At 42.3% G+C, this 15,495-nt stretch overlaps 1 protein-coding gene across 2 annotated transcripts in view; it reads left to right on the forward strand.

Moving 5' to 3' along the window:
* Positions 1–15,495, forward strand: part of map3k3 (mitogen-activated protein kinase kinase kinase 3) — a 92,528-nt gene that overhangs the window by 42,103 nt on the left and 34,930 nt on the right. For both annotated transcript variants that reach the window (XM_078424948.1, XM_078424949.1), the window contains exons 9-12: positions 3,903–3,976; positions 5,963–6,030; positions 6,582–6,674; positions 10,560–10,751. In XM_078424948.1, coding sequence (XP_078281074.1) covers positions 3,903–3,976; positions 5,963–6,030; positions 6,582–6,674; positions 10,560–10,751 — 427 coding nt within the window. The remainder of the gene's footprint in view (positions 1–3,902; positions 3,977–5,962; positions 6,031–6,581; positions 6,675–10,559; positions 10,752–15,495) is intronic.

Genomic DNA, 15,495 nt, shown 5'->3' on the forward strand with positions numbered 1-15,495 from the left:
GATAACTGCAAGCCACTTATTCTACCACATTCAGCTCTTCCTGTTTATCCTTGTGCAGTGCCAGCTTGTGCAATTGCTGTGAATCGTATTGCAGCTCACATTGGCTCTGAACATGTAGACTTGTTCCCACTCATGACTCTATCGTTTGTCTCCTTGCCACCGTAAACTGGCTGCCTGTTACGTAAATACCCGTCTGTGCCCACGGGTTTACTGGAAAGGCTGCAGTTTATCTCTCTGATGTGAAAGCACCTACAGTTCCACAGTTATGATGTTTTGCTGCTGTACTTTCTTATCCAAGTTGCCCTCCACAGCTTGCACTTCCTAGAACTTTCTTCTACACAGAACGCAGACAGACAAGCCATCTGCTCGCGGGCCTCTGCTTGTGCTGTAGATGGTGGGACTCTTCCAGAGCCGACCTCACTGACTCACCATCTGCTCTTTACCTCACTGAGACTGTATATATTTCATTCTTTCTGGAGAATTTATTTACTCAGTCTGTGCCTGAAGGAAAAACTCGTGTCGATTGCCATTTTAAAAGAAATCTGAACTTGCATTAGCATAGGACTTCTCATGACTTTGGGATGCCCCTAACCACATCAGAATCATTTTAGCTATCTTTGAAGTCCAGTCTCTTTTACCACATGGGAAATTCAGCAAATAATTTAAGCACAGTAAAGATCCACCAACAGCAGTGACATTGAGACTAGATGATAGTTTTCAGTGATGTTGGTTAAGCAATAAATGTAGGCCAAAGAAGCCTGAACCATGGGTTAACATTTAATATGCAACACAGCTTGTTGGGCAGTGCCTTGACTGGGGTGGGCCCAGGAGATTAGTCATGAAGGTGGTAAGGGTATAGGTGGGAGCCCTCCTGCTTTGTGATATTGATTCTAACCAGCATTGTGATGTTATCTTGTGTCTTCATGGACGACACTTCATAGAAAGCAAAAGACTGAGGTTATCTTTGGAATATGTGAAAGTGCTTGGCACAAAAAATATATTAAAGTCATTCTTCTCTTTTACTTAGCCAATCTGTGCACAGCAAAATCCCAGAAATAGCCCGTGCGTTTTTTTGTTGTTGCCATTGATAATGGGGAGGTTACTGAGCACCACACTAGGAACAGACTCTGTCCTTGCAGCCATCACTGGATAACTTGCAGGACACATACAGTTATGCACATTATTAATGGTGCATCAGCAAACCTGGAGCTATTAATGAAACCTTCGCCATTGTCTTCCCTCTTGCAACTCAAACAGTTCACTCTCTTGAGCACCACTTTAACCTTATAACCACAGTTGCTATAACACCAAAAGAGCTTTTTGTAAAGGATAGTAGTTTAATGATTTGTGTAAAATAAAAATGTGAGGTGCAGTTGGAGTTATTAAGAGTGCAAGAAAAGGTGGTGCTGCAAATTATTTTTTGGGTGAACTTAAATTATAATGGTGCTCAATCCAGACGATGGAAATGCTTCTAAATTTTGTACGAATATAGCCAGCTATGTTCCACAGGTGCAATTCTCAGTATGTGCAAGAATTTGATTATAATGAAGAGAAATATTCATTATTCTCATTCTGTAAAATGGGTTAAATAATACATTTCAGGAGTTAGGATTCCATTCAAAACTGTTAAATCCAACGGTTGCCTGTAAACTGGAGGCCTTCAAAGAGCAGATGTTTTGAATGCACATTAATTGTATTCCCAAAGGAGGGGAAAGGAAGAGCATTCAAAACTAGAGCTTCCTGGTTAAGTTGATTGAAATTAAAATTAATCAGTGAAAGTAGAACCAAAATGAATAGAAAGTGCAGTGAACTGTAAAAGGAAATCAAAGGGTCAGTGAGGTTGTGTGAGCCTAGATTTATTGGTGACGTAGATGGGAATCCAAGGTATTTTATGAACATATAAGTAATATAAAAGTAATGAAAGAGTTGGGTTGAGCTAAAGTCAAAAAGTGATTCTTGTTATCGAAGCAGCGATAAGCCTGCGGCAGTAGGTGGGTACTGTGCATCAGTCTTCCATTTAAAATGGGAGAAGGAAACATTCTCACAATATTGGAGAAGGTTTAAAAAGTTATCAACACTAAAAGTCGAGGAAGAACGTGGATTTTTTGGAATGTATCCTAGATTCCACAAGTGGTAAAAGTGGAGACGGGAAAAGCTTTGGTTAAAATCTTTAAAACCTTCTTGAATAAGGCAATGCCACCAGATGTCTGGAGGCTTGAAATTGTCATTCATGTGCTGGAAAACAGGAGAGCGATTAGCCTGCAAACTCTCCTTTTAACAGATTTTAATTCATAATATGGATTACGTTTTTTTTGTTGTAGCTTTGATATTGTGGTTGCCTGTTGTTACATTTCAACATTTTTTGAGCCACAACCAAATATCCAAAGGATTAGAAGCATAGCTTAATGATTTAACAGCTCTCAAATACATAGAAACATAGAAACATAGAAAAATAAGCGCAGAAGTAAGCCATTCGGCCCTTCGAGCCAGCACCGCCATTCAATATGATCATGGCTGATCATCTAAAATCAGAACCCCATTCTTGCTTTTTCACCGTCCCTTGATTCCTTTAGCCCGAAGAGCTAAATCTAACTCTCTCTCTTAAACATCCAGTGAATTGGCCTCCACTGCCTTCTGTGGCAGAGAATTCCACAGATTCACAACTCTCTGAGTGAAGAAGTTTTTCCTCATCTCAGTCCTAAATGGCCTACACCTTATTATTAAACTGTGACTCCTGGTTCTGGACTCCCTCAACATCGGGAATTTTTTTCCTGCATCTAGCCTGTCCAATCCTTTAAGAATTGTATATGTTCCAATAAGATCCCCTTTCATCCTATTAAATTCCAGTGAATACAAGCCCAGTTGGCCCATTCTTTCATTGTATGTCAGTCCCGCCATCCCGGGAATTAACCTGGTGAACCTACGCTGCACTCCCTCAATAGCAATAATGTCCTCAAATTGGGAGACCAAATTTGCACACAATATTCCAGGTACGATCTCACCAGGGCCCTGTACAACTGCAGTAGGACCTCCTTGCTCCTAAACTCAAATCTTCTCGCAATGAAGGCCAACATGCCATTAGCTTTCTTCTACCTGCATGGTCATATTTCAATGACTGATGTCTAAGCACACCCAGGTCTCGTTGCACCTCCCTTTTCCTAATCTGCCACCATTCAGATAATAATCTGCCTTCGCTTTCTTGCCAACAAAGTGGATAACCTTTTATAGTAAATAACATTTATCCACATTATACTGCATCTGCCCACTCACCCAACCTATCCAAGTCACCCTGCAGCCTCATAGCATCTTCCTCGCAGCTCACACTGTCACCCAGCATTGTGTCATCTGCAAACTTGGAGATGTCACATTTAATTCCCTCATCTAAATCGTTAATATATATTGTAAATAACTGGGGTCCCAGCACCGAGCCTTGCGGCACCCCAGTCGTCACTGAAAAACATATTGAGATTGGAAAAGCTTGACAATCATAACAGCATTGTTGCTAAACAGGTCACTGTGCGAAAACTCAAATTTAATTATGAACGACTTAATTTTTGAACCTCCGATCTGCTTCTTAGTTTTACCCTCTCCTCTTCCCTCGCTTCCAAACACCGTCCCCTGGTACAGGTTCCCAAATTTTGGTTGCAGGAGAGGAAGGTGATAACTGTCTCTGGCATATATTCCCAAAGTCCTTCATGCATCTGTTTTCCCCTACCTCAAATCCACTCCCATATCATCCAGTGTCCTCTCTCCCTGCTCGCCAGCTTTTTGCATATCCCTCAGGCGTATTAGTGCCTACCCCGTTACCACAGGCTATCACGTCTTTCAGAAACAAATTATTAAAATTATTACTTTTACCATGGGCCATTGTAGTCTGAAGTTCATCGTGTTCTTTCTTCCAGCTATACGAGCCACAGAGCAGTGCTGAAAACTCCATATCGAGCAGCTGCCAGTCTCTGGACAGGCGAGCAGATAGGTAAGCTATCCTTCTCAGTTGTTCTGTTGGCCTCTTGAATTATTTTTTTTTGCAGTCATGGTGGCAGTAACTACATAGATTCTTTACTACCAAAGCCAGCGTTGGCGAAGGCGTGATTAGTAATGTGAAACTATAATCCAGCCAGATTTGCTAAAGGAATTCACCAAAGGAATTAAAACCAACAAAATTAAGAAGATCCCTTTCTACAAGAATGATCCCAGGAATGAGTAGGTTAACATATGATGAGCGTTTGATGGCACTGGGCCTATATTCACTGGAGTTTAGAAGAATGAGGGGAATCTTATTGAAACATATAAAATAGTGGAAGGCTTGGATGGACTGGATGTGGAGTGGATGATTCCACCAGTTGGAAAGTCTATGACTAGAAGTCATGGCCTCAGAATTAAAGGACGTTCTTTTAGGAAGGAGGAGGAATTTCTTTAGTCAAGGGGTGGTGAACCTGTGGAATTAGTTAAGGCAGAGATGGATAGATTCTTGATTAGTGTGGGTGTCAGAGGTTGTGGAGAGGGCAAGAGAATGGGGTTCGGAGGGAGAGGTAGATCAGCCATGATTGAATGGCATAGACGCGATGGGCCGAATGGCCTAATTCTACTCCTAATGATCTTATGAAGAAAATGCATGTTCCAGGGATCTTTTCTATGAGCAGTTCAAAGGTGATCATGCATCTAAATGTTGTCAAATGCAAAATATTTTATTTTGTTGTCAAATGCAAAACGCTTCACCTTATAAAAGTTGAAACTGCTTCTTCTAATTATTGCATCTATCAGACAGGTGAATCCCAATTATGAGAGTTTGGCTACAACTGTTGCCCATTGTCCAAACTAGTGGCTCACATTGTTCAACAACACCATAATAAAGATGGTGTTTATCTTTAAAGATCAGCAATCTGTATTGCTCAAAACTTTTGGTCATTGCTAGAAAGACTGCAATTGTAAGTACTGTTTAAGAAATAACTTATTCCAGCTTGAATTGTCAGTGACAAAAGCAAATTGGTGGGACATGGTTTAGAACCTGCCAAATCCCTTCCAAGGAGTGTTACTATTTCTGAGCCAATGTTTTGCACATAAATAGCCTTCAGAGGAGCACGAGGGGTTGCAAACAATTTTTTTAAAAAAACTTTTTAGTCTTGTGTCCATATCTTGCCTTCAGATATTTCTTGGTTTAACAGAAATAATAAACATTTCACGAGTGGTATTTGCTAAATCGCATCAGTTGTGAGGAAGTTATAGTCTTCTATCTTGGAGATAAGGTGGAAGCTATGGTGTAGTTGCACTGTGGAAACTACAGAGGGGTCACCCTGCTCTCTGCCTCAGGGAAAGTCATTGCCAAGGACCTCCTCAATACCAAAGTGTGAATTGGAGTATGAATTCTATCCATCCAGAGCCATCCAATCCATACTTGCATTTGTGCTCACTCAAAGGCTGAGCTCCGAGCATCTGCGATTCATTCACTGAGTGCATATTGACCTTCCAAACAATGCTTGGAAGATAAAAGGCTCTCCGTCCCCTTTTCTACACAATGCAACCTTCTGATTATGGCGAGTTCCTTGAAAACATGTACCAATTCTCTTGATATGGCAGTGACCTCTCAGCTAAGGCAGACATTGATGATGAAATTCACCATTGCCTTCCAATGCACCAGCTTTGTCAACTGCGGAAAAAAAGGTGCCCATAGTTCAAGACTTTAAACCCAGATAAAGCACATGGTCCAACAGTAATTCCTGCCCTCCTTTATGCTTTGGAGATCTGGACTGCAGCTACTTTAAGACTTTAGAAAAATGCCACCAATGCTGTTGCTGCAACTTTTCCAAATTCATTGGAAGGTTAAGGGAACCAATTCCGAGGCCAAAAACCCCAGCAAAGACACTCTTATTACACTTGTGAGACAGAACGTTTCATTGGTATTCCCGGCACCAGACTTTCAATGTAGTGTTACTGAAGTTATTATTTTCTTTTTAATTTACAGTCCATCATATCGGAAGTCTCGTATGTCCAGAGCGCAGAGCTACCCTGACAACAGACAGCTGTACTTGGGTACGTTTGCCAGTTATATCCTGAGCTTGCAGCTTTCTGCACTTCTTACCAGGAATGGGGAACACCTCTCATTGTCACTTTAAAATGTTGCAGCTGTGGATTGAGTAGAACCGGCTGAAGGGTTAACTGAAGATCAGCGTGAGAGTCTATTGCAATATCTATTTCATTTTTGAGAACTTGGCTTGCGTTCATTCTAATAAAGTCACAATGGTGAATACAATGAGAATTAGATGTCACAATGATGTGGGAGGGTAAGGGGTGTACTATTTTATTTCTAAAAGAGCAGTTGTGGCTTTGTGAAAGTACTTTCATGAAAAGTTTAAAAGGAGATTTCTTGATTTCTACTGCATCTGACGAGTGCTTTCTATCTTGTGATTACTCGATCCTGGCACTATCATGTGATTTGTTCTTTCCCAGCAGGACATGCTCGGGGCATAATTATTGGCAGTGGAAATAAGCATTGAGTTTTCTAGAAGAGTACAGATTTATTGGTAGAATGTTTTAAAAATCATAACTTAATCCTTTCTCCATATTCTTTCCTTTTGAATCAGACCGTGAAAATCATGTCCCTGATAAGGCAGGAAAAGGAGGGACCTATCCCCGAAATTTCCACATACCTCTTCACCAGAAGGATTATGGTGACGGTGAGTACCAAGTCGTGGACTTATAGTATTTGTAAAACCATGTGTGTGGAATAATTTTACAAAAGACGCATGCATATATGTGTATGGATTGAATAACGAGCTTCAGGAATACAAAATAACTAAATGAGTTTAACTGCACTGGTCCCTGTTTCAAACTTAATCGACAATACTGATAAACATTCTTTCCACCCTCTAAATCCTTTTTTCCATCTATCCTGTACTTCATTATGGTGTAAGTTGTAGGATATGTAATCAAGCTGCCCAGCTGCAGATAGCGCAGCTCTCCAACCTGAGCTGTTTCAACTGGTTCAGGAAAGCACCAGCCAATCTCATTCCAGAAGACAGCTGGCTTACTATCATGCTCCAGTGCCCACAGTTATAATTCTGCTGATTCTAGAAATCTACAATAAATAACCAACGCTATAGATTAAGCATTATCCATGGACTGCAAAGCACTTACAGTTTCATACCTTCTGACCTGTTCATTGTTGACGTAAATGTATAAACCAGACTGAACATTTGCCTTAAATGTTGAATTAAATTTATAGATGCCAACGCCTGGAACGTTTTAATTGTGCTTTGTTTTACTGCTACAACAACTGAGCTTTAACACCGCCAGAGCTCAGGATCAGAATCTGAATAGATGATTAATTTGAAATAGCAGATGCAGCTATCCCTATAAACCTTCCCTTCCTGTGTGTGTTTTGCTGGCTCATTTATGACGTTTAACTCCTCAGAAAGAGCTGAAGATTTTCTGAATGTTGACTAAATGAAATGAGGCAGGGAGTGACAGGTGTCACTGGATGCACCTGATATATAGTGCGTCCATTTGCTGGGATCACGTGAAATTAAGCTTACAGTCGGTGCGTTTCCATTTGTGTTTCCCCATTTGTAGTATTGGTGATGGTTCCAGCTTCGGACCATGTCTCCATTTGTTGGAAGAGAATGTATCTCAGAACTGTTTTCATGTTTCTCTGAATGGCTGGTCTCAGCCTCTTTCCTATTTTGGGATGGTTCAAGTGGAGGACATGATGGGATAGTGGAGAATGCAAAAAAGGTCATGGACTTGAAACCTTAATGTTATTTTTCTTTCAACAACTGCCTGACCTACTGTGTATTTCCACAATTTTTTTGTTTTTGTGAATGGATGCAGTAATTAACTTCTTTTCACTGCTGCTTTACACTAGGGTTTTTTCATATGGGCATTCAGTCCTTCCCTTAACCATTTCTGCACAGCTTGAATAAACTCCTTCAGAACTTCATGAACCATTTCTGCACAGCTTGAACAGGTTAAGGAGTTCCCACCCATGCATCTGGTTATCAGGTAATGTTATCAGGAAACAGAAACAATGGTGGATGCTGATGTGCTTCAGCACTACTTTTCACAGCCCTGCTGCCCCTCCCCAAGATCGGCCAGCATACGACTCACCAGACGCTTGAACCTGGGCTACTTCTGTCCTTTCCGTCTTTTGACCATTATAATGTTAACGTTTATTTAATGACTTTCTATTTAAAATGACAAATTTTCATTTCCTATTTCCTATAAATCACTTTCCAGCAAAGAGTTGGTGGATAGTGATCATAAATAAACTCCTTCAGAACTTCATTTAAGAGCAATGAAGCTATTGTAATGCAGTAAAGAAAGATGAGTCATCAATTCTGAGTCATAAATTCTGAGTAATAATCCTGGCCTTGATAATGGGCTTCTACTAAGTTAGTGGATTTTAGCTGAGGCTGAAGTTGGCCTCACAATTACTGCTAGTGACTTAGTGAAAAATCAGCATATGAGAAAATTTGTGAGAGATTAGGATCACGTTCAACTGTCACTGAGGTGAATAATCCAGACCTCCCGACCCTTCCGAATTTGGCGGGAAGTTTCCACTTTCTTATTTCATTTCCGCCATTCCGATTTCACCTCACATTTTTCCACAAAACACATGCCTCTTCGCTCTCCCCGCCTCACGCCGCTGACCTCGCCTAGCCTCGTCGCTGGGCTCGCCTCGTCGCTGGGCTCGCCGCGTAGCGCGAGGCCTGTTGATGTTGAGAGGGGATGGGGAGGGGGGCAGGGAAGGGGGGGGTGGGCGTGGAGGTGGGGGGAAAAGGTGGGGAGGGGAGGGTAGGAGTGGGGTGGAAGGGGGGAGGTGGGGGGAAAAGGTGGGGAGGGTGGGAGTGGGGGGAAAGGGGGAGGGGTGTAGGGTAGGGCGGGAGTCGTGGGGAAAGGGGGAGTTGGAGTGGGGGTGGAGTGGGAGTGGAGGGTGGGGGGTTGGAGTGGGGAGAGGGTAGTGGGGATGGTGGGGGGGACATGGACTGTTGTGATTTGCTGTTGAAGACCACTGGAGCAAGTATGTCTTCAATGAATTTAGATATGTGCAGTTTTAAATGAAACTTTCTTCATAACTTAGTCATACATATTGTGTAAGGAAAAAGCAAAATAGAGAAAACAAAACGTATCTCTGTTCAATAACCTTTAATAGCAGAATATACTCATGACAGGCCTGACATTGTACACGTAGTCCAAGAACTACAGACTGTTGGAAATAATAGTCGTTTTTCACATGGGGATTCACGTATGCGCATTTGGCATGCATACCTTTTTTTTGCTGAAAAGTTGCATTACGTGCCATATTATAATAATAATAATAATAAGCATTTATTTTATATAGCGCCTTATCAGGTGCTCAAAGCGCTTTACAAAAACAATCAACATAAAAACAAACAGACAAACTATCCTAACGGAAAAGCGGCGAATAAATAACGCCAGCGTCCTCTCACGTCAGGGTCCGGCAGTAGACAACAAAAAGCACAGGACACACAGATACAATTTTTACACAAACAGCCATCACAGTGATTGCTCTAGGCACACCCTCACTGTGATGGAAGGCAAAGTCTTATCTCCTCCTCATTCTTCTCCCGTGGTGCCACGAGGTGATCGAGGCTCCCAACTTTTTGAAGCCCCCACCGGGCGATGGAAAGTCCCAGGGCCGAGCCGAGCAGGCCGATGAAAGTCCTGAGCCCCCACTGGGCGATGGAAAGTCCCAGGGCCGAGCCGAGCAGGCCGATGAAAGTCCTGAGCCCCCACCGGGCGATGGAAAGTGCTGCGGCCGAGCCACGCAGGGCGATGAGGGGCCTGCGAGCGGGTCGATCGTACCTCGCGCTTCGGGGCGGTCGAAGCTGCTACGGCTGGAGCTCCCAAAAACCGGTCGCCAGCCAGGGACCTGCGAACTCCCGATGTTGCGGTCTGCAGGGCCCACGGCCGAAGCCTCCGAGATGGTAAGTCCAGGCCCTGCGACCGGAGTCTTCAAGGTCGATCCCAGCTGGAGGCCGCCGACTCCACGATGTTAGGCCGTAGCGCGAACGGAGATACGACACGGTAAAGGTCGCATCTCCGTTGAGGAAGAGATTAGAAAAAAGGTTTCCCCCAACCCCCCCACCACCCCCCCACATACACAGAGTTAAAAATAGAACAAAACGTACATTAAACGATGACAATAGACAAAAAACAAAAAAAAGACAGAGAGACTGCCGGTGAGCCGCAGCTGCAGAACACAGCCACGCCCCTTAAAATTCTTATGAATTTTGATGTAAAATTCTGAATTTTGGACATGCATCTCGCCATCGTTATACTGCACAGAAACAAGTCTTTCTGTGCAACTTGTGTATGCTAACCAAGGTACCTTGCTGAGCTAGTTCCATTTACCTGCATTTGGCCCATTTTGCTGTAAACTTTCCCTACCCATGAACCTATCCAAATGTCTTCTAAAAGTTGCAATTGTATCTGTCTCAACCACTTCCTCTGGCTGCTTGTTCCATATACGTATCGCTCTCTGTGTGGAAAAACCTGGAAAAACAAGGACCACGCTGATAAGTATTCTTTTTACTCTTCAGGTCGGAGAACCTTCCCAAGAATTCGCCGACAGCAAGGGAACCTGTTCACTCTCATCCCATCCAGTCGGTCGCTCAGTACAAACGGAGAGAACATGGGTTTAGCAGCTCAGTACTTGGACAGCCGGGGGAGAATCCGCAGCGGGGACAGCGAAAACACGCTCTCGGTGCAAGAGAGGAATGTTTCCACCAAATGTAGGCTACTCCTTATTTCTGTTTTATATGCTTTGTACACATGTTGCCAGCACAGACTGAGTTCAAGTCTGTTTTACTTTATATAGGCATGTTTTTTGGTCTTTGAGCCCCCTAACATGGACTGGGCATATCTCTGGGGGTATCGAGAGTAGGTTTGGGTTATGTGAGCACTCCTTTCCATTAAGGGTGATCTAAAGCAGGAATGGATTTACGGTTGGAAGAGACCTTTCACAGAATTCTGACAATGCCGTAAAGTCAGTATTTATTGACCTCTGTGTTTGTGCAGCGATGAAAGATCCGTGCACTTCATCCTATTTTCCTGCCTGTTTCCCCATACCTTTACAAATTTCTCCTGTTTTTAACATTTTTCCGATGTTGATTCAAAAGTTATTGCGCATGTAATTCCACCACAGTTTCTGGTACGGTAGACTCTGCCCCTGTAACTCCTGATGTAAAATTCTTTAAATATTTTTATTCACAATCCAACAGCTACTATTAGCAGGAAGTGTGAATTTTCCTATATTTTTTACAAACCTTCATAATTTTGTTATTTGGGCTCCTCTTAATTTTCCTTTTTCAAATTGAGTGACACTGAGTTTCAGTAAACCCTACACATGACTGAACCTGCTTATTTATCTTTGTGATCATAGTGTCTCTCTTCTGTGTCATTCTGAAGGCTCAGCATCTTTCCTAAAGTAGGACATCCAAAATGTGCAGTGTCCCAAATGCAGTCTCATCAATTAATTAAGATAGGTTACAGAGTGCAAAAGTAAAAAATACTAACACAATCCTTTTGCACTCTGTAACTCTGCTTAATAAATTAGCTTGCAATTGCTTTATTGATGTCTGAATTTGTGAACCTGTGTCCTTTGCAGTTTTACCATTCAGTGCATATTTTCTCCTTGTTTGTCTGTCCAAAGTAATTGTGTTCCCTGTTAAATTTAATTTGGTGTCTATCTGTTTGATCTGTCAATCAGCTTTTTCCCGAAAGAAAGACACAAAGTGCTGGAGTAACTCAGCAGGTCAAGCAGCAGCTCTTGAGAACATGGATTGGTGACTTTTCTGGTCGGGACCCCCCTTCACTCTGAAGAAGGGTCCCAACCCGAAAAGTCATCTATTCATGTTCTCCAGAGAAAACAATCTGAAGAAGGTTCCTGACCTGAAATGTCAACTGTCCATGTTCTCCAGAGATGCTGATCCACTGAGTTACTCCAGCATTTTGTGTCTTTATTTGGTCAACCAGCATCTGCAGTTCCTACTTATTACGTACAGCCTTTTCTCCAAGTCGTTTACAATCATTTACACATTTGGTCCAACTATCTAGCCCAAGACAGCCAAATTTTAGAGCATGAAGAGCAATAATATGAACATTATTCCCAAGGAAGAGTAGTCTGAAAAATGTAGGCATATGTAACCAGAACGATAAAGAGGACTTTGGAATAATACATCTGGATTTTCAAAAGACTTTTGTTAAGGTATCGTGCATTAGATAAACTGGGATTTGAAATAAATACACAGAACTGTTCTAACATTTGAGTTTGGGGATGTTTTAAAGTTGGGAAGCAGTTCCCAATTTGCACCAATAACTCGGATGAAATTCAACCAAGATTGCTAATGATATATAAAAACTAAACAATTAGAAGCATAGATAATTCCTTTGTTGTCCAAAACTTAAATATTTTTAGTGAGCCTGATCCACTGCCCTGCCACTTTTTTTTCCTTGAAATTATGTCATGCATCCATTCTTTAATATATCCTTGCTAAGATCTAAATGGAGTTGTATGCTTCATCGTATTGGCAAAACCCATGTCACATTAGTGATGCACTTTTCATTACAATGCTTTTTCACCCCATTCTGCATTGAGATTAGCATTGATTATGCTCCCTATATATAATGTTCTATATACTGGAGCCAAGTGAAATGATCTGCAACATTAGTGAATTTCTGCCATGCTTCAATTCGTTAAAATTGCAACTTGACTCACTTCTCAAACCTGATTTAATTGTTAGCATTTACTCCAGGGAAAAACTGGTCCAAACAGGATAGGGCTTGCGCGCCCATATGTTCTTCGGAATAGTGTAAATGCAATACATTTATTTCTGATGCACTTCACATACATCACAGAAGGTAACTTTGACGGAATAAAAGGTCTTGGAATCAGAAACAGCACGGAAACAGGCCCCTCGAGGGCGGCACGGTAGCGCAGCGGTAGAGTTGCTGCCTTACAGGGAATGCAGCGCTGGAGACTCAGGTTCGATACTGACTACTAGGGCGCCTTCTGTACGGAGTTTGTACGTTTTCCCCGTGACCTGCGTGGGTTTTCTCCGAGATCTTCGGTTTCCTCCCACACTCCAAAGACGTACAGGTATGTAGGTTAATTGGCTGGGCAAATGTAAAAATTGTCCCTAGTGGGTGTAGGATAGTGTTAGTGTGCGGGGATCGCTGGGCGACGTGGACCCGGTGGGCCGAAGGGCCTGTTTCTGCGCTGTATCTCTAAATCTAAATCTAAAAAAAAATCTAAAAATCGACCAGACCCGTCCATGCTCACCAAATTGCCTAACTGAGGCAGCCTCACTCGCCTGTGCCTGGCCCATAGCCCTCCAAACATTTCCTATTCATGTACCTGTCTTAAGTGCCTTTTAAATGTCATAATTATACCCGCCTCAATCACTTCCTTTGGCAGCTCATTCCATATGTGCGCCACCCTATGTGGAAAAACCTGCCCCTCAGAGCCCTTTTAAAATTCCCCCCTCGTATCTTAAATCTATGCTCTCTAGTTTTAGATTCCCCAATTCTGTGTAAAATCTGCCCTTGTATATCTTGCCAAAATGCATTATTTCTAATTTTCTGAATTAAACTTCACTGTCTGTCTCCTACCGTCAAGCCAATTTTGTATCCCATTGGCTAGCTCACCCTGGATCCTTTATGGCATAGTTTTTACATGCATCTTTCAACTCAACTTATTACTCCCCAAATTATAGTGGTGTATGTCCAACAGAACTTCTGTTGAATAACGATGAGCATTCATATAACACAGATACAGTGATGTTTTAACAGGTCCACATCCATCTAAAGTTAAGTTAATTATTAATACACAATGGATATATACTGAACAATCATGTCTAAAGCCATCAAACAATAAATGGGTCACAAGCTACTAAATATGCGGATAATCTTGGGCGTGACTTTGTCAGATTGTAATGCATCTTTCCGTGAATTACATTTATTTTGCAACGTGCTTTTAGAACTGTCCAGCCTGTGTTAAGATGACTGATCTTTAGTTGCCCTTTCTCCCTGTTTAAGCGGCGGTGTACATTGGCAAGTTTCGAGTCCTCTGGCATAGCAATTGTATCAATTCATGTCTGAGTCTTCTGGTCAGAGCTTCTGCTATTTCCTCAGCATTCTAGGATGCAGGTTACACCCATTTAGGGAAGGAAGGGTGATTCAAGTCAGGATGTGTCTAACAAATAGCTAGATGCTATAATGATAGACACTAGATTTGGTATTCAGGAAAGGATGAGATCAGGTAAGTTGGGCGGTGTTCTTCAGTTTCACATAGTTTGAGGTTTGACCTGGGGTGCTGTTTGGAATTGGATTTAAAGTGGGCCTCTTGGATAGTTCCCTCAGAATAGTGGGACAGATTCAAGGCCATGTTATATCTGGCAACAAAACGTTTGCCTTAATCTTGTATTCATAATCTGCCAGGTTTTGAAAAGCTTCTGAAAATTGATACATGAATTTCTCAAATTAGTGCCACCTACAGACTAGCTGAAGACGAGTGAAAAGTCCCGAGGCAACACTCATTTGTCTGGCAATGCAATCGGGAAAGAGGAACGTATGCTTCCCGGGATAATGTAACAGGATGAGTGCAGATTGTGATGAGGATATTTCGACTCGGCATAAGGATTCTCAGTTGTAGGTTGAGCGAGTGAGCCAAATCTTAGCAAATCTAGTTTAATGTGCAAAAGTGTGAGGAATGATTGCTCATTGGTAGGAGGAATGTAAAAGCAGACTATGATCTAAATGGGGAAAGATTTCAGACAAGTAGAGACGAACAGAAGTGTTCTTATGCATGAATCACAAAAGGTTAGCAGCCAGGTGTTGCAAGTGGTTAGGAGCAAATGTCATATTCACCTCAATTGCAAGGGGAATGAGGAAGTATTATTACAGTTGTACAGGGTGTTGGTGAGGCCAGACCTAGACTGCAATGGACAATCTTGGTCCCCTTGTTTAAGAAAAGATATATTGGCATTGAAGTAGAGTCTCCCTGGGCTAATTTTACTGGGATGAGAGGATTGTCCTTTCACGAGCAGCTAAAGAAATTAAAACTATATTTTTCAGAGGTTAGAGAATGAAGGGGAAAATACTATTGAAACACAGTTCCTGTGGAGGGATGTCAAGATGTTACGCTTAGTGAGAGTATCTTAAAGAGGACATGTTAAAAGATTTTAAACTTGGGTGCCGAGAAGGGGAAAGGAGCAGGGTGAGTGGGATGGTGGGGGAAATGGTTGAGCATCTAGGTGGGGGGGGGGGGGGGGGGTGAGGGGCAGGAGAAATAAGGGAGTATGTGGGGTATTACTTGAAATTGGAGAATTCATTACCATTGGGTTGTATGCTTTCCAAGCAGAATATGCTGTGCTGTTCTTCTAGTTAGCATGGCCTCACTTTGGCAATGGAGGAGACCAAGGGCAGAAAATTGCCCTTCTATACATATCCCTCTCTCTGGCTTTGCATTTCACTTGT

This window comes from Rhinoraja longicauda, chromosome 29 (genome assembly GCF_053455715.1).
Source record: "Rhinoraja longicauda isolate Sanriku21f chromosome 29, sRhiLon1.1, whole genome shotgun sequence".
Taxonomy (NCBI): domain Eukaryota; kingdom Metazoa; phylum Chordata; class Chondrichthyes; order Rajiformes; family Arhynchobatidae; genus Rhinoraja; species Rhinoraja longicauda.